At 40.1% G+C, this 21773-nt stretch overlaps 1 protein-coding gene and 1 long non-coding RNA gene across 4 annotated transcripts in view; one reads left to right on the top strand and one right to left on the bottom strand.

Annotated features, from left to right (window-relative positions):
• LOC148185527 (uncharacterized) overlaps nucleotides 1–21773 on the top strand; it is a 214197-nt gene that overhangs the window by 12683 nt on the left and 179741 nt on the right. The window contains exons 3-4 of the long non-coding RNA XR_015775836.1: nucleotides 268–330; nucleotides 430–494. This is a non-coding gene — a long non-coding RNA (uncharacterized LOC148185527). The remainder of the gene's footprint in view (nucleotides 1–267; nucleotides 331–429; nucleotides 495–21773) is intronic.
• Nucleotides 1–21773, bottom strand: part of nlgn4xa (neuroligin 4 X-linked a) — a 102775-nt gene that overhangs the window by 5052 nt on the left and 75950 nt on the right. For all 3 annotated transcript variants that reach the window (XR_015775835.1, XM_088074199.1, XM_088074198.1), the window contains 2 exons: nucleotides 13772–13957; nucleotides 8315–9104 (listed from right to left, as the gene is read on the bottom strand). Coding sequence is in view for 2 of the 3 variants with exons in the window: in XM_088074199.1 (XP_087930325.1) it covers nucleotides 8315–9104; nucleotides 13772–13957 (976 nt within the window). In the remaining variant the exon portion in view is untranslated. The remainder of the gene's footprint in view (nucleotides 1–8314; nucleotides 9105–13771; nucleotides 13958–21773) is intronic.

The raw sequence follows: 21773 nt of genomic DNA, 5'->3' as shown, positions 1-21773 counted from the left end.
ATCATTAGATTTTACAAAATAAAAACATATTTATTCAAAAGACTTTTCAAATATAGAAACATTAACAAAATATTCATTAACACTGAATAAGTTACTTGAACCATGTTCATTATTTAGTTTTGCTCATTTTTGCATTTCGGCGTAATGACATCATTACTTACATAGTGCTGCAAAAATAATGAATGTTTTAGCTATTACGTTTTTTTTTACTTAAGATTGTTTTGTACAAGATTATGAAAACAATGATCTCCCCTTCGCCATTTGCAGGGAGACTCCTGGGGAAATATGGCAGTAATTACGACGAAATACTACGTTTGCACAACTCGTAAGGTAAGATACCATAAAGAAGTGATGACATGAAAGACAGAAGCCTCACCTTTCTGTTGCAAAAATAACAAAATGCTCAAGCTATTATTGTTTTCATTTCAGGGATCAATCAGCGATCTTCAATGGGCATAATTACAGCGAGTTATCACCCTTGCACGGCACGTAAGGTAAGGCAAAAGTCATAACTTTCTATTACGAAAAGAATGAACGCTCCAGCTGTTATGGCTCTTAATTTAGATTCGTTTAAACCATGCAAACCGCAGCTGTCGTGCGTTTTCAACTCTCAACGCTCTGCTTCAACTCTCCTTTCACTATGCTGAACTCTATGTGTGTGCAACATCAATGGCTGATACCCAAGGCGTCACACAACACATCATAAACCACAGCAAAATGCAATTTTTAAACTGCTCATTTAAGGTTATTGTGGGGCTTTCAAAGGGTTCATTTTTCAAAATTGTTATTTATCACAGAATTCCTGTAGTTAAATGTGATTAATCTTGTTTTTTAATTGCCTGTTTTCGATTCAGTTATTTTGCAAAACAGTCATGAAGTCTGTATTGACATGGTGACGCATACGCAACAAAAAACTGTATGCTGTATGGGACTAGCATAAAGTGGGCATGATTGTAAAGAGGAGACTCATGGGTACAGAACCCGTTCTCATTCAGATATGTTGAGGTCAGAGGTCAAGAGACGAGTGCTTTGCATGGTGTTTCACCGCCCTGCTCAGAGGAGAGCTCAAAAACCACACCCATCATGTCACTGCAAGTGCAACAAAAAGTCCTGCAAGCAATGGCCAATAAGAAACGGTAAATAATCTACCAAATCTCCTAGAAACATGTACAAATGACGAAAAATAAGCACTCACTGGAATCGATTCATTGGGTAACTCGGGTAGCGGTTGCACTAGGCCCTCAGGAAGTGTGTTCGGCTTTGAGGCCAGTTTTTGTAGTGGCCGAACAAAGAAATAACAATTTCTATTTCTAAGGGAGGGAGTAGTTACAAGACTGTAAACAGCTGGCGGCCAGCAGGCAGAGAGAGACAATAACGGCATGTGTTTTACATCTACCTCAGTGAATTAAGTATTTATTTCCGCCATCGGGAGCTGGTGATTATTGGAACAGTGGACTTACTAACTAGATTAATCGCAGGAGGAACCAAGATGGTTTGGATGAGTTTTATTTTGTTTCCGTCTTTATTGTTTTGTTGCAGTTATGTGATCTTATATAGTATACAGTATCATCATATACAATCAGACTGTTGTAAGGCATGAAATATTACATAGCGCCCAAGTTTAATTTCACCTACATAATTGAATCACAATGACATTTCATTTTTTGTAATCACACATTTTTTTTTGTCCCTATTTAAGTAAAAACGGTGGTTAAATGTGACCATCAGAGATAAGGTTAAACTTACAGTCGGTAACAGGAAGTAGATTATTACTTTCAGTTCGTGTATTACGTCTTTCATTGACTGCATCTCATAGGAAGCATTGTGAAGCTACTCAGCTCAACCTTCCCTCACATGTTCGAGCAGGATTTCATGTTGCGCTGAAACGGCAGATTTATACATCAGGCACCATTCTGAGCCAAGCCTTTGGGTCCTTTCTCTGGATAATCATCCCGAGTACAGCAATGCATTGAGTCTGAGGAATCAGCTGAGGCAAGACTCCTGCAGAGTCATCACGGCTGAACCCTATAGCGCGTGTTTGGTTGGGATTGTTGGTCTGACAGGATCTTAACTGAGCACAGACCAGGAGCTTGTCCAGGCAATTGAGGTCTTTCGGGAGACAAAGCTGACCCAAGAGTTCTGCAACAAAGTAATCACAGTTTTTGGACGGCTGTTTCTCTGATTGTGCAGGGAAAAAAGGAGGCCAGAGAGGGAGGGATATCTGCACAACAGACCTTCACACATCTGTTTGTGCCTCTTTGTAAGATTTTCTGTTTTACATTTCAAAAGGCCTTTTGAAATTACCTCACTTAATCATTATTTTGCTTTTTGGAACGTGTGATGGGCACGCTGATTATTTGCGAAAAGAAAGCAACTGCACACCCAAATGCTTTTTATTTTCACAAAAAGTAATTTGTTTGTTTCATCGATAAAGTTTTTTAGCGATTAGATACGTCATTGGTACCGATCATCGAGTATTTAATAGTAATTTTAATGGTAAAATTCCATTCTTTCTGGAAATATGTCAGTGTGTCAGCTGACTGTAATGGGCAGCCCATATAGATCCAATCACAAGCCCACCGATCCCGAATGCTCCACATTCCTTCACCGTCTGCTCCGAAACGCATCAGCTTAAGCTTTGACTTTACACATTCTGCCCTTTTATGGCCACTTTACCAAAAAAATCCAGGAACTATTCCAAGAACGAAACTCAGGAGCCAAAACACGTACTTCAAGTGTCCGCTGAGTATTCATTTTGGCGTTTCAATCCACTGACTATTCCTTTAGTAAATCTCAGCTTTGTCATTTTATTTTCTTACAGAGTAATATGTTCGTCTTTAAAATAACAGATAACATGGTCATGGCAGGTTTCCAGATCCTAAAGCAACTTTCTATGTCATCTTTCTGGGATTTTTAGAACAATTATATGATTTTAGGACATTTCTCAGATTTTTATGGCCTTTCTAGGATTTTGGGATATTTCCAGGATTTCAGGACATTTCTGAGATTTTAAGGACATTTCAAGGATTTTTAGATGTTTCTCAGAATTTAGGATGTTTCCAGGATATTAGGACATTTCTAGGATGTTAGGATGTTGCTAGGATTTTTTGACGTTTCTAGGACTCCAGGACATTTCTAGGATTTCAGGACATTTTGGGGACTTTGGGATGTTTCTAGGACATTAGCAGCTTAGCTTGGACCTCTGGCAGTTTTCTTTTTGGTTTTTTTGTCTTAATCTTGACTGGGAGCCTGGTGTTTGCTTCCCATATGAATGTAGAGCCTTACTATGATATATATTTTTTTTTTTTTTTTTTTTAGTGCTTTTGTTTTCCAAATCGAACCACATCCTTTTTTTTTTGTTTGCTATTTCAATTTTGGGAGATTTGCAAAGATTAGGCAGATAATAAAAGTCAGATAATGGATTGAAAAAGTAGAAAAAAAAACTAAACTACTAAATGTAACTACAAATAAACCAACTAAACAAAGCAAATTAAGTTCCTGGTTCCTGCCTGTGGTTGGCATGGCCCCTGCAATATATTATTTGAAATCCAATAATCAATTAGTGCATACAATTGCAACATTACTTAGGATGTAGCTAAAAATGAACAAAATTCATCCCCTTAACTGCCCCTTTGGTTCATTACTTAACCCAGAAATAACAAAACCTTATTTCTGCTTTCAAAACATGAACTAGTTTGATTGGTTGCAGCAATCCTGCAGTTATCCATTTTTTTTTCCAATTTTAAGAAACAAACGAGTGAGCTTCTTGTACTTTTTGCTCCACTCGGCTTAGATAACTGCCTCAGTAAAGGTGCGCCAGACTTGTAGGTGCAGAAATAAACTGTTACCACTTATATAATCTCCAGAGCTTCATCTTGAGGGCAAACGCAAAAAAAAAAAAAAAACTCTGCACAAACAAAACAGAAATGAGGAAAAAATGTGACACCACCATCACTCAGATTTGATTGCTGTAATAGTCCATTATGGTAAGAGTAGTTGTTGCCAAGGTAACAACTATGAGGGATCTATCAAATCTCCACCTGTGCCCTAATGCGGTTTACTCATTTAAAAGCTGGACTCAGCCATAATGCTGGATCTGCCCTCCAACTGGTGGCTGCATATGGAAGCGTGCATACGGCACCACTAGGATGCGGTGGGCCTGTCGTCTCAACATATGCTGAAACAATATGCCACCACTCTGCCACGAAAAAAAAAAAACAAAAAAAAACGCTTAAGGCCTTCCGCGCTCATTGAACTGCAAAAACACAGGTTTTACTTGCACACGTTTCCATCGGGCCTCCAATATGTTGATAATAATTGTGACTCTTGCCACAGGTTGAGAGACTAAATCTGCACTCGTCTCAGGCTGACAGGTGTATGAAAACAGAAAATTCACAGGCGCAATACGTGTCAGCGGAGCGGTGGAACAGATGCTTTCATGTACTTGGATGAGCTATAATGTATTCAGCGTCTCCATGTACTGTCTGCCACCAGAGCAGCTTTAAATAAATGAATAAATCAGCTAGTAAAGAGCATACAATAGAGCATCGAGTATGAGTTTTTCAGCCATTTTTCTTTTGTTGCCTATACCTAATCACCCGCTTTTGATGGCATCCTTGCCTCGGTGCTTTTATTGCCTAAACCTTTACTACAGGCTTTTGTTGCCTTAACGTAACTTTTTTTTTTCTTTTACTGCCGAAACCTAACCGTGTGCTTTTGTAAACACCCCGGCGCTGGTTGTGGCGTCAAAAAGCGCGCGAGAGAGACATAAATCACGCCGTTTTGTCTGACCGACGATCCAAAAACCTTAACGTATTAAATATACAGTCATATAAACTAAACAGGAGTGCAACATTTTCCCTCTTGAATAAATAAACCTGCCAATATGTGGATTTTTTTTTAAAATTAGAAATGATCCTATAATTAAAAAAAAAAACAATTATGTGATTGTGAAGGAACCTGTGTTGAAAAGCAGGATCTCTGCAGTCATGTGTGATAGTGCGTCTTTAAGCCTTAAATTACCAGCAGAGGAGACACAGCAGACACCGACGTGACCCTGAACCGCTGAGCGTAGCGTGGAGGATGCTGTGTTTCCCGCAGTGCTAGTGGTCAGAGGTAACCAGCCATGAGCAGCTCAGCTGGTGTGTGTGTGTGTGAGTGTGCGTCTATCTGTGTGTGTGCATGTGTGACAGAACATAGTCTGGCCATGTGTACTGTGGTTAATGCTACTGTTCATGAGCCCCAAATATCCTGTTAAGCTCTAAATATAGCACAGTTATTGGCGGGCCCATTTGTTGTGTTTACTGCCACAGAGGAGGAATAAATCTCTTGGCCATGTGCAACGTCGCCTCGCAGGCTTACCAACTAGCAGCTATTTATGACAGACACGAGGTGGGGCTGCGTTTATTTATTATTTTAACAGTCTCCCCGCAGCTACGTGTCCTTCATAAAATCAAAGCGCAATCAATGCCGTTTAAGCATCGATCAATTCTAATCGATGCTTATTTTTGCCGTATTGGCAACGTTTATTTCACGGGTTAGTTGACCTTCAAAAACTGCTCAGCTCCAAAATGAATCTGTCGGCTGTTTTCTGGGTTTATCGGCTTTCTGCGGCTTAAAAACACAATATTTTAGAAGGACAACATAACTCACTAAAAACACATCCTTGCTGTGTACAAACGCAAGACTTGAAATATCCCTAAAATACGAAGGAAAATTGATTTGAAGGTCCAAACCGCAGTATACCGAGGCAACTCAACACTCGAAATTCACAGCACTAAATTCTGATTTTATTTGTGTTTGTGATATTGTCATTACTTCAGCTTTTTATCCCATTAGACATTTTTGTGAAAAACTCTCAGAATAAGCACATGAACTGAGGTCACAGTGACGTTTGACCTTCAGCCGCTAAATTCTATTCAGTTCACTGTGGAATCCAAGTGGATGTTTGTGCCGAATTTGAGAAATTCCCCCAAAAGGCCTTTTTGAGATATCACATTAATGAGAATTAAAGGCAAGTTCACAGTGACCTTAACCTTTGACCACCAAATTTTAACCACTTCATAACTGAATCAGAGTGGATGTTTGTGCCAAAATTGAAGAAATTCCCTCAGTGTGTTCTTGAAATATTGTATTCATGAGAATTAGATGAATGCAAGGTCACAATGACCTTGACCTTTGACCACCAAATTCTATTCAGTTTATAGTTTAATCCAATCAGGTGTTTGTGCCAAATTTGAAGAAATTCTCTTAATGTCTTCTTGAGATATCGTGTTCACGAGAATTAAATGAATGCAAGCTCACAGTGACCTCGACCTTTAACCACTAAATTCTGTTCAGTTCATCGTTGAAGCCAAGTGGACGTTTGTGCCAAATCCGAGAAATTGTATTCTAAAACTTCTAAAGAAATGTTGGTATGACGTCAATATTTTAGCAGAGTTTTTAAGCGAAAATACAAATTTAAAATCAACACATACTGTAAGTCTTATGTGTTTTCCATGTCTTTATCTACAAATCAGGTCAGCACATGCTTAAGACTGAAATAGCATCTTCACACACACATATCCAGCCCACACAACAACGCTCCATGGTAATTTGCATACATCCAAATGGCCAAATTCCTTGGCAGTGACATCAGTTAAAGTTTTGAAACAACAAAACGATACATGGCAGAAGACATTGCAAAGTCTGGCGGAGATTAGTTGGAAAAAATAGCCACTTTAACTCACTGTTTTATTAAAAGCCCACACACACACACACACACACACACACACACACAAATGCATGAGAAAAGATCCTTCCCAAAATATCTAATAAAAGGCAGCCAATCTCCCCGTCATCAAGCGTCAACTGGATGGGAACCAAACAGAGAGCAGGGGAATGAATGCTACAGCATATGAAGCTGATCAAGACTTTATTTATTCAACTTCAAGTGAATTTTCAGTGTGACTGGGCTGCAAACACCCTGATTCCTAATCTCAAGGTGTGCGGAAAAAAAAAAAAAAAAAAACGTGATCCAAATATAAACAGTGAGCAAATCCCTTCATCAAATTTGGCATTGCTGCAGCACCGAGGGAGGATTTGGCTTGTTTTATTAACCTCAGCTTGATCTCTTTGACTCACGAGTTAATCATTAATACACTAATCATAACAAAACTTTGCGTTGATACCAAACTTCAGATCTGTTTTTTTGAGCATCAGATAGGTATCCTCTGTAGGCATTTAAGGTAATTTCCATTGTGCGTATGATCAGTTAGTGAGGATGCAGTCCAAAAGCAAGTAAGCTGCCGGTCATACCTGAGGCCTCTTTTTTCTTCCTAAAGCTTTTTAGATATTGGCAGATGTGAACTGTGTACTGTTATGGTGCATTAGCTACTAGCAGTTCCTGTTTGGACAAGAGCTTTGATTATTTGCCCTTTTCCGATTGGGCATGACCAGACCTGCTGGGTTCGGGCCGGGCTGTGATTTCTAATATTTCTTACAGCATTCCCATAGGCTTAAATCAGGTCAAATACGTACCAACTTTCACTTTCACTGCAGTGTAAAGAACTGAACAGCATATTGGAATAGCTTTCTGAATTTGCGAACTCCAACAGTTCCTGTTTGGACAAAATCTTTGAGTCTCCCTGATTCAGCCTAACCCAACCTGCCGTGGTTCGGGCCAGGCTGTAATTTCTCAAACTTCTCCTGGGCTTGAATTGGGTCTAATTTGCGCCAAGTTTCACCCTTATGGCAGTTCAGTGCCCTGATTAATGAACAGCGTATTCCAAGAGCGTCAGGAATTTACAAACAGTTTTCTATTTTTACTACAGCTCTGATTCTTTGTCCTTACCTGATTGGCCCTGACCAAACCTGATGGGCTCAGGTCGGGCTGTAATTTTTAAGCATTCCCTTGGCCTTAGTAAGGTCAAATTTGCACTAAGGCTCACTTTCACTGCAGCATGTTGCTCTGAATAACCTAATGGTGTATCCAACAGTGTTCCCAATTTACAAAGTACTAGCATTTCCTGTCTGGACTGGAATTATTTGCCTCTCCTATTTGGACTTGACTTGACCTCCTATATTCGGTAGGGCTGTAACTTCTCAACATTCCCGTAGGCTTGTATTGGATTTGGTTTGCACTTTCACGAAAGTCTACTGCTCTGAATAACGAAATGACACATTACAGTGTCCCAGCTTTATTGAATATTCCAGTTTGTGCCAGAGATGTTGAACGGTAGGGGTTATGTACTTCATATATTGCAGGAGAACATAAATGATGCTGTAACATGAACAAAAATGCAGGAACGCCCAAAGAAAAGAAAGGAGCACTCACCCTGTTTTAGCAAAGTTAGTCCAGTAGGTCATGACGACAGCACTCAGCATCACGTCATTCTTGGAGAAGTTGCAGTTGAAGAGATCTGTTGGGCCAATCATGGGAATTCCAAACACGTACGGTACTTCATCACCGTGGGCCGAGTCAGCCCAGCTGGGCTTCATATCGCTCTGACAGTGGTGATAAAAAGCGTAGAAGTAGGTGGGTGAGCCATACTGGGCGTGGAGGTCGGCTGTGGCCACTGCTGGTGCCACCCACTGGTGGTCAGTGAACAAAGCCACCAGGGTCTTGCGGCGGGTCTCTGGGTTCTCCTTGTCTGCCCAGTCCGTGTACATGAATTTGATGGTCTCGCGCAGAGTGTCCTTGCCTTCCGGGTAGCCATAGAGATGGTCCACAAAGTCCGACACAGCAAAGTCAAAATCATTAGCAGAAACCCCGTCCTCGCTGTCCACGATGCCATCTACGAACTTAAACCCCTCACCCTGATTGACCCCCAGCATGATATCGTAGTTGAGGAACTCCCCTTGCTCCATGAGGATCTGGGGGTCATCTGGGATGACGTCCCCATCGATCACAGGCCCAAAAGCGATGTGGTACTTTGCAGGTGTGATGTACTGCTCGATCAGCTCCTTGTAGTTCTTGTTTTGCAGACACTCAACCAGATCGATGGTGTCCAGCATGTTGCAGCCCACCTTCTCAGCAAGGGCTCGCGTGTACTTGGCAGGCTGATAGTTGACCGCCCAGCTGGACAGTGCTGTCCCACTCTGGATGATGGCTTTCTGGAACAGATCTGAGATTGGAGATGGTATTAGTAACATGAACAGAAGCACGGAAATGAACATAAGTGAATTAAAAGTGGCCAGACAGTATCTGTTGTGTCCACATGATACAGGTCGAAACTCTGCCATAACAACTTATTATAAGAAGTGCAAAGGTCCCTATAGGGTGGACGGGAGGGACGGTGTATGGATTGAACAAATCCCAGACTTTTATGCCAGATTCTGGTCTTCGCTTCCCATCTGAATATGATGTTTTTCATCAACACCTTACCATGTGCCTCTGTTGCCCAAACCTAACCATCTGTTCCAGTAAACGCTTTTGCTGACGCCATAACCATTTGCAGTGCAATCTCACCATGTGCATTTGTTGACATTGCGGTAGCGGCATCCCAAAATGTAAAACTGCAGACCCACAGTATGTGACGACTTGGGATGAGTACATGTTGGAAACATTTAGATGAGTAGGTCTTTATATTTTGTTGTTGTTTTTTTCTTTATCTGGTGAGATACGTCGTGTAAAACAAGTAGGTAAACAGTAGAAAGCAGCACGGGGGCCAGTGAAAATTTTAGTGGTAACTGCTTTTTACATGTCCGACTTAATTCATCTCTCTTTCAAACTCTGTGCAAACGAAATCTGGAGTGATGTGGAGTGACAGACAGTAACGGACAGTGTTTTGCGGTGGCCAGTCCATGCATAACGTAGGCATAGGTGCTAAAATTAATGTATCCGCCTACGTTTTGCATTTCCTTCATTGCCGATAAGAATCGGTTGGAGGTAGAGCCCATCAATACCTCTAAATCCTGCAGACTCATTTGACCCAGAAGTGAATGATGATTGCAAACTACAGCAAAGACAGTTTTTGTTTGCAGTGGTTTTGAAAGACCACATCAACATCTTAAGTGACAAAAAAAATCAGTTGTAAGTATGTTTTTAAGCAATTTGATGTGCTATAGCTGACTATCTATTAGTGCGGGCTGTAATATTTCATACTTTCATATCTTTTCCCCCCGATGAATACCTGAGGCTCTTGTGTTTCTCAGCTGCTTCCTGGCTGTTTGTCAATGCAATTGCCTGCCTGGTAACATTGCTGTTTAATGTAAATACAGATTAAACTAAAAACATTTAGATCGGCTGTAAGAAAAACAAGCCCTCTTTCTTGCTTTACATCCAATTAATAATAATATTAAAAAAAACAGTCTATAAATACCACTAAGAGAGGCCATAGATCTTAAGCTGTATGTATAACAGTACAAGGCAAATAAAAGGATGATTCACAATACTGACATCACATCTTCCGCTCCCTAATGAGCAAACCGGAACATAAAAGATATTTGCTGTTTATATTGCAACAACACCTGAGGCAGTTTTCACATCCTGGAATATTGGCAGCGCAGCTCCAGACTGCCAATCATCAAGTAGGCCACAATACACTAGGAACACTGGAGTTATGTGATTTTTTTTTCTTCTTTTTTTTTTGTTTCAGTGGGTGCTATTTATACACATGCAAACACATTGTGGTGACTCAACCAGGCCGACTTGAAAAGTATGTTTTGAGCACACAGCAGACATTTCCCATAAGGCCCGGTTAGCACTGCGCGAGCTTTTACTGCTGCTGCTGTTGCTCAAATGTGGAGTATCAGTTAAACTTTAAGTCAGATGTTCACTTAAAAGCTATACATACACAGAGACATTTATTTATGATCTTGGTATGTTTAGTGATGCACAAGCTGATGGTGACGGCAGCAGAACAACAAGAGAGCTCCAATTTACAGCAGCAAATGCAAAAAGGAGCATCGCCTAAATTGGTGTTCTTGCAATATGCAGCGACGATCCTCTTCAAAACAGATGGACCCTTTGAATTAAACGCCTTTTACTAGCATTTGAAGTTCTGAAACGTGAGGAAAAAACATAATGAGCAACACTGCAAGACATATCCAGCAAAATAAAATAAAATAAAATAAAATAAGATAAAATAAGATAAAATAAAATAAGATAAAATAACATAAAATAAAATAACATAAAATAAAATAAAATAAAATAAAAGGTGAAGGGGAATTTGTTATTTCTTCCTTTTACTTTTTAAGTATATTTCTTGTAACTTTTTTACTAATTTCTTGCTATTTTTTGGCAATTTCTTGTTAAATTGCACATTTTTGAAAGAAATTATGCCAAGTTAGTTCGGATTCAAAAGGTTAAGCAGTTACATGTCAGTATAAAAAAAAAAAACAATAATAAAATGAATTTATAGAAAGGGAAAAATCATACTTTTTTCACACTGTGGCCAATGCAAATATTCCCTTTCTAAAGCCAGTGTTTGGTTTGTCCATTCTGGGCTACTGTAGAAACATGGCGGTGCATCATGGTGATCTCCTAAATGGGGGATCAGGTCCCTATTAAAAAAAAAATAAATGGCTCATTCTAAGGTAATGAAATTTTTATTCTCAGGTGCTTATACTATAAAGAAAACAAAAATATTTCTGCCAAAATAACCAATAAATCCAACACACTGGACCTTAAAGTAATTTGCAAAAACAAAACAAAAAATGGCACTAATACTGCATATGTGCTGTTGAGCCACCCTTAATCATAGCCGAGATGTTCCTCCACCACAAAAAGCCCTGCCAAGAATACTTATCAAGGCACGGCGCGTTTGTCGGCTCTCTCAGCCCCGATTGCTGCCCATCAGAACACGAGGATTTTTTTTTTTTTTATCTAAATGTAAAGCAAGACAGTCCTATTCCCTCAAGTACAAGATGAGGAAAAATGAAACAGACCTCATAACTGCGACTCAAGACAAAGGAGCAGATAGAAAGCCTCCCTGACTCTGATTGCCTGTAAGGTAAACCCAGCGGACTTCTACCCCCCTCCCTGCCCGCAGATAAAAAAAAAAAAAAAAGGTTGATTTTGTGGGAAGGTGCATTTTTCACATAGCCTGTATTTGTCGCACACGGAGAGGAAAATGGCCTGGGAACTGCTGCAGCATTTATTTTTTTTTTAAAGATCCAATCCTCCAAATCTTTTTTTTCTCCCCCGACAGATTGGTCGGGAGATATTTCCTTGCTGGTTGCTATAAGCTGCATTCATTTGTGAAAGCTAGAAGCTGCGCGAGAACCCGAGAAAACAGAATGACCTTTTGGCTCTCCTTACTTAAAACATCCATTAATAAAACATATAAATAAAGATGTGAATACAGTATGATAATTTAGCGTACGCTCGTCCTTTCTCCTCTAATGCTTCCAGACTGCCGCTGAGCACACACTTGAGCGAACATGCTTGTTGTCTCTGCAAGCGGTGATCAAATTTGATGCCGTGAATAATGTGACGAAAAGTTATTTTAATAACTGATGCTTTCTGAACTGATTCAGTGCATCCTAACTCTCCGCTAAAGTGCTGTTTTCTTTGAGTGCTTCTGGTCTGTGTTTGCTGGTGGTTATACAGTGTTTAATGAAGCTTGGCAGGAAGTTCATTCAGGGAGACTCCTCGCGCTTCTCATTCATCGTCTCCCTCGCTTTCTTCCAGCTTAGCCGACATTCACTCCTACACTCAAACCAACGGGATTTCTTCACGATCTCCTTGAGCACATCATCGCCGATAAACCATTTTCTTCACCGCCGCTGTCAAATGTGTCAGTGCGGAATCGATATGAGCCGCCCTCCAACTCATTCACCCCCAGTTCTAATCAGATCCAGTACTCCTTCCTTCATCTCTCTGCATTACATCCTTTCGGATTTTCAGGCATTTTCCTTTATCCATCCACCGTGAATGTCTAGACATCATTGGGGTCTAATCGCCCATGCACCATGTAAATATATGTATGCGGTGCATCCAAACTCTGCAGTCGAAAACAGTGAGGAGCCTTTCGCATCAGGGAACCATGCCCGGATCTGAGTACACTTTCTCCCAAAGTCCAGTTTCTTGGATTTAGCATAGACCATTTTAACCTGATGCTTCTCTCCAGCTGCATGACAAGCTGACACTCCTTGGGCGTATTATACTGCCATGGAGGGTGTCTTTAGGTGTCTGTATCATACACCAAAATCAGTGATTTAACTCACCTGGGGTCTTACTTGTAACAGTACGTATGCACAAAACTAGGCTTGAAAGGGGTGTATCCAATTTCCCACGCAAAAGCTGAGATCTATTAAATCAAACTTAAGGGGTGTATCATATGGCCAGGTCAGGTGGCATCCGGCCAACTGGCGGCGTATCATACAGTCGGACCAGATGCCATCCAGCCAACTGGCAGCATATCGTTACACAACAGAAGGTTGACATTGCTGGGGCATATCATGCCGCCACGGAGGGTGGCTTTTGGGGTCTGTATCACACACCAAAATTACTGATAAAGCAGTGGTATGTGATGACTTCGGTATAAAAAAAGGCAGCAAGGGCCATGATTATCTGGGCCTAATTTAAGAACAGAAAGTTGCTTTTCCGTTCAACAGATTCCTGCCCCATGTAACTTTTACTAGGCATAAAAAAAAAACGCCTGAATTCTTGAATATGTAAATCAGCTCCGAGAACTCACACACCTGCAATAAATGAGACCAAACTAGGGCCTGTGAAGCCTGTGTATAAACGCATGATGAGCAGACACACAAAGTAGAAACGACAAAAGCGATAAAAAGGCCCCATATCTCTGTGTGCTTCTGCATGCCTGCGAGCGAGTGCACGTACCTTCTGAGTAATGTGAGAGGGTGAGCAGGCTGACGCACGATGCTCCGGCGCCCGAGCCAAAAATGGTCACTCTCTTTGGATCTCCTTTGAAAGCCTGAATGTTTTCTTTGATCCACCTGAGAGCATGAATTTGATCCAGCAGGCCGTAGTTGCCCTTGGCCGCCTGGTCTCCTGTACTTAGAAACCCTGTGATGAAAACAAACAAGAACAAAAAAAACAGATTTCAACTTAACTTCTGAGAGATTTTGGACATTGATTTAATCTAGACTGAGAGCTTCAAATACAAGTTTCCTGGCCTGAAACCTCCCAGACATTGCACGCTACAGTCTTTATAAGTCCAGTGTGTAGGATTTAGGGGGATGCATTGGCAGGACGCCTGTTTTTCTTTCATTTAATATCACAGGGTAAAAAGAATTGTTGTGTTTTCATTACCTTAGAATGAGCCTTTTATATTTACATAGGGAGACGGTCCTCATCTACAGAGATCCCCGTGTTTTACCAGCATGTGTCTACAGTAGCCCAGAATGGACAAACCAAACACTGGCTCTAGAAAGAGACATTTTTGTGTTAGCGACCACAGTTTAAATCAACTGGGTTCTCATTTATAACCGTAGCACTTTAGGATGTTTCGAGGACCTTCGAACATTTCTCAGCTTTTAGGACGTTTCTAAGAATTTAGGACATATCTAGGACTTTAGGAAGTGTCTAGGATTTTAGGACATTCTTAGGGATTTAGGACGTTTCCACAAATTTAGGACATTTCTCTCATTTGAGGATTTTCCCGAGGTTTTTAGGATATTTTTGGATTTTAATGTGTTCGTAGAAATTAATGATGTTTCCAAGAATTTAAGGCATTCCTCAGATTTTGGGACATTTCTAGGATTTTGGGACATTTCTTGTATTTTAGGATGTTTTTAGGATTTTAGGACATGTCTCAGATTTTAGGACATTTCTTGGATTTTATACAGTTTCTAGGATTTTAGGACCTTCCTCACGATTTAGCATGTTTCTAGGATTTTGGGACATTTCTTGTATTTTAGGATGTTTCTAGGATTTTAGGTCATGTCTCAGATTTTTAGGACATTTCCAGGATTTTAGGATGTTTTAAAGATACTAGGACATTTCTTAGATCTAGGATGTTTCTTGTATTTTAGGATATTTCTAGGATTTTTGGACATTTCTTGTATTTTAGGATGTTTCTAGGATTTCAGGTCATGTCTCAGATTTTAGGACATTTCTTGGATTTTATACAGTTTCTAGGATTTTAGGACCTTCCTCACGATTTAGTATGTTTCTAGGATTTTGGGACATTTCTTGTATTTTAGGATGTTTCTAGGATTTTAGGTCATGTCTCAGATTTTTAGGACATTTCCAGGATTTTAGGATGTTTTAAAGATACTAGGACATTTCTTAGATCTAGGATGTTTCTTGTATTTTAGGATATTTCTAGGATTTTTGGACATTTCTTGTATTTTAGGATGTTTCTAGGATTTCAGGTCATGTCTCAGATTTTAGGACATTTCTAGGACTTAAGAATGTTTTTAAGATACTAGGACATTTCTTTGATTTCAGATGTTTCTTGTATTTTATGATATTTGTAAGATTTTAGAACATTTCTTGGATTTTACAATGTTTCTAGAATTTTAGAAACTTCCTCGGAATTAAGGATATTTCTTTGACTTTTCTTGGATTTTAGGATGGGCTAGAATTTTAGCACATAGGAATTCAGGATGTTTCTAGGATTTTAGTACATGAGGGTCTTAGCTAGGGGGTGGGTGCAGGAATGCCCCCCTTTTTTTTTAAAAAAAAAAAAAGCTCTATTTAAATACTGTTTTATGCACTCTGGTGCCTTATGTATAGAAAAAAAATACAAAGACAATACCCGATGTGAATCACTTTGTTTTTATTGTGGATTAAAAATCGGTTTAGGAGCACACCTGGCAGGGGCCACATTTGGCCCGCAGGCCTTCTGTTGAGTATCACTGCTCTAGTTGCTCTGCTATGCTTCCCACACTATGCCTCCTCTTTAAACACGATCATCTTCAATGCAAAAATACGCCAAAAAGTTATTATTATTGACTCCGTCTTCCAAAACTGTCATCTTCCTTGCATCAATGCTAAAACCCAGGACAATAAGAATAATTAGCGAGCACATCAGTCTGTTCATAAGCCACTCAGCTCTGAGATCTGCTGCCTCAAGTGCCAACATAAATAGTCGAGTATGCAGAGGCCTTTGAATTTGATTTCACCCATGGCTCCAAAAATGCTCCGCCAACAGAGATCCCTCCCAGTCAAGTGCCAGACCAACCATCCTGGCAGCGGGCTAAACATCCGAAACTTGTTGACAAATTAGCAAATGCGCCTAAACCCATTAAGTGGCTTTCGAAATGCTGCCACTGGGAGGACTGGTGGCGCCTTCCTTGCCAGGCCTGTGAGCTCGGCGGCCAAGCCTGGCAGCGACAGGCTGTCCCTGTGAGCCGACCGAGACCCGGGCAGTGTAAATGACAAATGGGATGAGGACTGCTGGGTAAGAAACGAAGAAAAAGGGGAGAGGTAGCCTGTGGCTCTTTGATAGAGAGCAGATCCGGTTTGTCATGGTGAGGTGGAGGGGATGATAGAGAGGAAAGGAGGGCAGAGGTGGGGGAGGATTACAAGGCCTCTGGCAGCCTCATACACCCTGTAGGTTGACCACAGGCCCGGTTTCCCCTCCTCCCCTGTTCATTTTTCTCCTGTTACCCCCTTTTTTTTTTCTCTCCCCTCTCATCCCTCACCTCAGAGAAGCCAAGAAGAGGAGCATGCCTACCAGGCGCTCCTCGGGATCTGTGAAGATTAGTCAAAGCTTCATTTCAAAGTGCTCTGTCCCCGAAAATAGACTGCGCATAACCAAGCCTACCTCCCAGAGATAGGACGATTTCTGAAGAACGCAGACTTATCAGAAACCAAAAGAGATCTAAAAAAAAAAAAACATACTCATGTTTCTTTGATAAAAATATACCTGGCTTATATAAAAAACAGCATTTAAAAGAGTGAGATTTTTAATTAATTTAGTAAGATTTTTTTTTTTTTTTCAAAAACACTGGAAGAAGGCAATGAAAACTGAAAGAATATATTAGTTAGTAAATAAGTTAGAAGAAACTTAGTAGAGAAAATTATAGAGAATTACCTGGAAAAAAATGCATGCATATATATATATATATATATATATTTATTAATTTTTATTTATTTTTTTTATTATATTTTTTAAAATATTTTTTTCCTTGTTTTTTTCTTTCTCCCCAGACGTTTTTCCATAGCTTCCGAAAATTAATTACAAGAAAAATTCAAAAAATATGTAAAGCTAGGAAATAGATAGATACAATTATCAACCCCTCTTTTCCTCGTTAAAAAAATAATAATTTTCTATATCTTCCATATTTCTCGAACATTTGTTAACAAGTTCTAAAGGGTTAATTGTTTTAACAAGCAAAAGTTAAGATGTCATCTTACCATTTGATAAACTGTGATTAAAATTATACAGCTGCAGCTACGTAATATTTATTCACCATTTGTCACCCAAGCAAAAAGCATGTCGTATAAAACATTTTTTAGAATTTCTGATGCCAAGTTTTGTGACATTTAAGACCTCAAAAACAGATTACAGTTGAAACTGGAAAGCTTCGCTATATAACATAACAAGTGTTTTTAGCCTTGTGTTTGGGCCAGATTTCCCCATCTAAAGTCAAATTATTATTTTGTGTTTCATTGGCGTACACAGGAGACGTTAGCTTTCTTTTAATTTCATCTCAAACCATAAATATTTTTACCTAAACCTCAGCAAACCAACAGCAAAACTTGTCCGTACCGCCTTTTGTTTAATTAATTGCCTGTTTCATGAAAACTCCAGCCCGTTCTGTTTCCGAAACTAAAATACTGCCGCTTTGACTAAGCTTTTGGCGTAAGTTTGAGACTCTGAAAGGTACCTTTTACGTTAAACGCAGCTGGATGGACCGTCGGCTAACGCGGATTGTCAGTAGTTTGGTTTAGACAAAAGAGGCACGTGATGAAGTTTAGGAAACTCACAAAAAGGTGACTCTCGGCGTCGAGATCTTACGCCGAAAGCACTGCAAAAGTAATGACAACTTTGTATTGAGAACGGGCTGATATCCTCTACTGTATTCACATCACCAAAATGCATGTTATTACCAGGTTTATAAAGGCTCAAAGTGAGAGAGAAATGATTTGCGAACGCCACATGACTCACGACTTGACAGTATTTCAAATGCAAGAATGTAAAATAATGAAATATCGCTTAAAGTAAAGGCTGCCTGGACGTTTTACCCTCCCGCTGTGTCTATCAAAGACTCACTCGTGAAATTATACCCGCAGGAGAGCTGTCAATATTGATGCGTTAAAACGCTCTAATGGTCCACATTACAAATACTCCGCAGTAATCGTATGAAGGAAATGCTGCGTCCAGACTTTAAATTGGACCGGTAACGTGAAGTTTCAATCAAATAGTGTCGACTTTAACAGATTTACTTGACAGGCGCCGACGTGTGCTTGGCTGATGCAATGTAATTATAATACCTTTGCGCTCTCTGGGAAGTGCTCAGGAATAAAGACATCTGGCTGCAAGCTCTATTCATTTTAAGAGTCCCATAATTCCCTAAGAATTTCACAGAAGGTTTTTGGTGTTTGGAAGGGGTCTGAAAAATTATGCAATTTGGTACTATTCATACCTGGAGAGCCTTAAAGTCAGTACAGAGCCGGTCAGCTCAAAAGCATACAATTGAACAGATATAGTGGGCAGATTTTAGCAGTTTTAAGGATCCTAAAATCAACAACTGTACATAATTAAATAGCTGGTTACAATTATGTGATCGTACAAATGCTACTTAGTGCTTTTTGTTCACAAAAAGTTCCAAATGCATTCTGGTACACTTAATGTACAGTTATGTTCAATCAGTAGTGTGTTAAATAAATTGGCGACCCATTCTCGCAACACAATATGTCAGTCATACCCGAGGAAAATTCCTTCAAATGTGGCACAAACGTCTAATTGGACTCGAGGATGAACCGATTTTGGTGGTTAAAGGTCAAAGGTGAGGTTCACTGAGGGATTTTTTAATTTTTTTTTTTATTTATCTTATTTATTTATATTTTTATTCATTTGGCACAAACGTCCACTGGGACTCTCTGGGAGGTTACGCAGATTAGATTTCAGTGCTCAAAAGTGAAAGTCACCATGACCTTGCATTTGTCTTATCCTCGTGAAAACAACATCTCAAGAATTAGGCGATTACTATAATTTGGCACAAACGTCCACTTGGACCTGGATTGGTGAATGTACTAATTAGAAAAACATATTTTTGACCATGACTCAGGCTAATTATAACAGTATTTCCCACAAATTTCTACTAAGATAAAATGATGAAGTGATGACATTTCTGCAAAAACACTTTTAAACACTTTTTTTTAAAAAAATTCAAATATTTTTGTTTTACTTTTCACGAATTTCTTACTAATTCGGGGGTAATTTCTTCTTTTGTAGGTCCTTGCCTTATTCAATACTGTGCATTTGTACAACACAGTGTAAATGTAGAAAGAAACTGCAATAATTGCATATTTTAGCTGTAGAGAAGAGCATAAATCAGTGTTTAGTTTTTAAAAAAAAATATTGGAAACAATTAACTGTTTTTATAATCCCAGCCAAAATAATCCAATGCCAACATTAGCATGCAGACAGAGCTCAAATCCCCCCAAACTGTAAACCCTACAAGTCCAATCTCTATGTGATCCAATTGTACCAAGTTGATGAAATGTTGCCATTTTTGAGACACAAGAGATTTCCACCTGACAACAGAAATGTATTCGCAGAGCCAAATATGAGCACAGTCGCTCTGTTCCATTTGGAGCGGCTCAGCCGACTTAATCTGCACAAAACATCTCAGCTGAAATTTGAAATGAATTTCTGCCAAGTCCCGAAAATACCATCAGCGTGTTATCTAAATGCCACAGCGTGTTATTTTACACAGTTTAATGGTTAAAAAGTAGCAGCATCAGATGACGGCGGAGCAGCGTGAGTGACACAAATGACACCGAGTGAAATGGCACCGCACGCGGCTCTGCGGACAGACGGTGACCCAGCAGAATGCCAAGCGCAAAACGTTCACAGGCCAGAGAGCCATATGAGTCAATGCATTTAATATCATGACATCACTCACGTTGGAAATGGAGAAATGTTGGATTTCCACCCTAAGAGGTGCTATTTTTTTTAAATTTTTTTTTTACTCAGTATCAGTTTGAGTTCCACATAATGAGGAATACAGATTTAGAATTTGGGCACGAGTGTAGGATTGGCAGTCAGTATTGGCAGACACCTTATACTGAATTATGTGAATCAGAGCGAGGAGAGAAAAAAGTTGGATTGGTGCCATACGCTTAACTGCATTTCATTACTCACATCACATATCGTGCTTTGTACACTTTATAACTTTGGACACATGACGATAATGTTCAACACATTCTCTTCCCAAATCTTCATATATTGGCACTTTGCAAGTTGTCACATATTGCCGCTTTGCAAGTTGTCATATATTGCCATTGTGCAAGTTGATACATATTGCCGCTTTGCAAGTTCTCACATATTGCCGCTTTGCAAGTTGTCATATATTGCCATTGTGCAAGTTGTCACATATTGCCGCTTTGCAAGTTCTCACATATTGCCGCTTTGCAAGTTGTCATATATTGCCACTTTGTGTGTTGTCTCATGTTGCCACTTTCCGAGTTGTCACATATTGCCACTGTGTGAGTTGTCTCATGTTGCCACTTTGCGAGTTGTCACATATTGCCATTGTGCAAGTTGTCACATATTGCCACTGTGCAAGTTGTCACATATTGCCACTGTGCAAGTTGTCACATATTGCCACTGTGCAAGTTGTCACATATTGCCACTTTGCGAGTTGTCTCATGTTGCCACTTTGCAAGTTGTCACATATTGCCATCCTGCAAGTTGTCACATATTGCCACTGTTCAAGTTGTCACATATTGCCACTTTACAGTGGTCTACATATTACGCACAAGGCATCCTTTTGCGTCTGCTGTTGACGCTCCAGGATGAGCACACATACACAGCAGGATTATGTTGCATGTGGTTCTGCTTAGGCAACAAAAGCACTGACAAAGTGGCAGTATTTGTTGATTTTGGCACCACGTGCTTTAGTTGACATTGGTAGCACCATCCTGTAACATGAACAGCAGACACAGAGGAATTTCTAGGGCGTGATATGTAGACGCAGAAGCGGCAACACGTCATGACTTGGAATAAGAACATGTTGTGCATGTAAGAGTACGACCTAAAAGGAGCACCAGCTCAAAGTACAAATTCCGGACTCTTCCTAACCGAAGCAAAATCACACATCATACTGAAACTAAAATGTCGTGACCGTGTGATAGAGCCTTGGGAGATTTTTTTTGGGATGCACTTTTTTGGTTTGCAGCACTCAGCACTTGAATGAGAACCATCATCCGGGCGTTACAGCTAAAACAAACACCCTGCGAGTCCACACGCTCAGCGAGTGGCAAATGAAGCAGCCGAAAGCCTCGAATCAGGCACAAAGATGGTTGTAATCACAAAAATGAAGTGACACCAGCAAATAATCTGCACATTTTTTCGCATCATCTATCCTTCTAATACAAGACGGAAAAAAATAAGGTCCTTTATCATCCTATATCCTATGGGCGAGGCACAGTGACAACATGACGGTAATAGTGCTTAATTCAGCTCCCTCTCACGGAGATAATCTCTCCTGTGGCTCCCAGATGAAGTGTTAATTATCAAAGGGAATGATGGGAAAGGAACGGTTTTGGGATAAGCTCGGCAAGGTCAGCTCAGCTCAGCTCAGCCGCAGCCATGTATACACGTCCGTCAGATACGACCACCAGGCTGGGTCGCACCGGCTTCCAGCACAATACAGGGACGAGAGGAGGCGAAGGGAAGACAATCAAAGCGTGGCGTTTTTTT

Source organism: Plectropomus leopardus, chromosome 24 (assembly GCF_026936395.1).
Source record: "Plectropomus leopardus strain MGB_pleo_1.0 chromosome 24, ASM2693639v1, whole genome shotgun sequence".
In the NCBI taxonomy this organism is placed as follows: domain Eukaryota; kingdom Metazoa; phylum Chordata; class Actinopteri; order Perciformes; family Serranidae; genus Plectropomus; species Plectropomus leopardus.
Note: the sequence above shows the minus strand (reverse complement) of the source record. Positions and strands in the feature narration are given on the sequence as shown.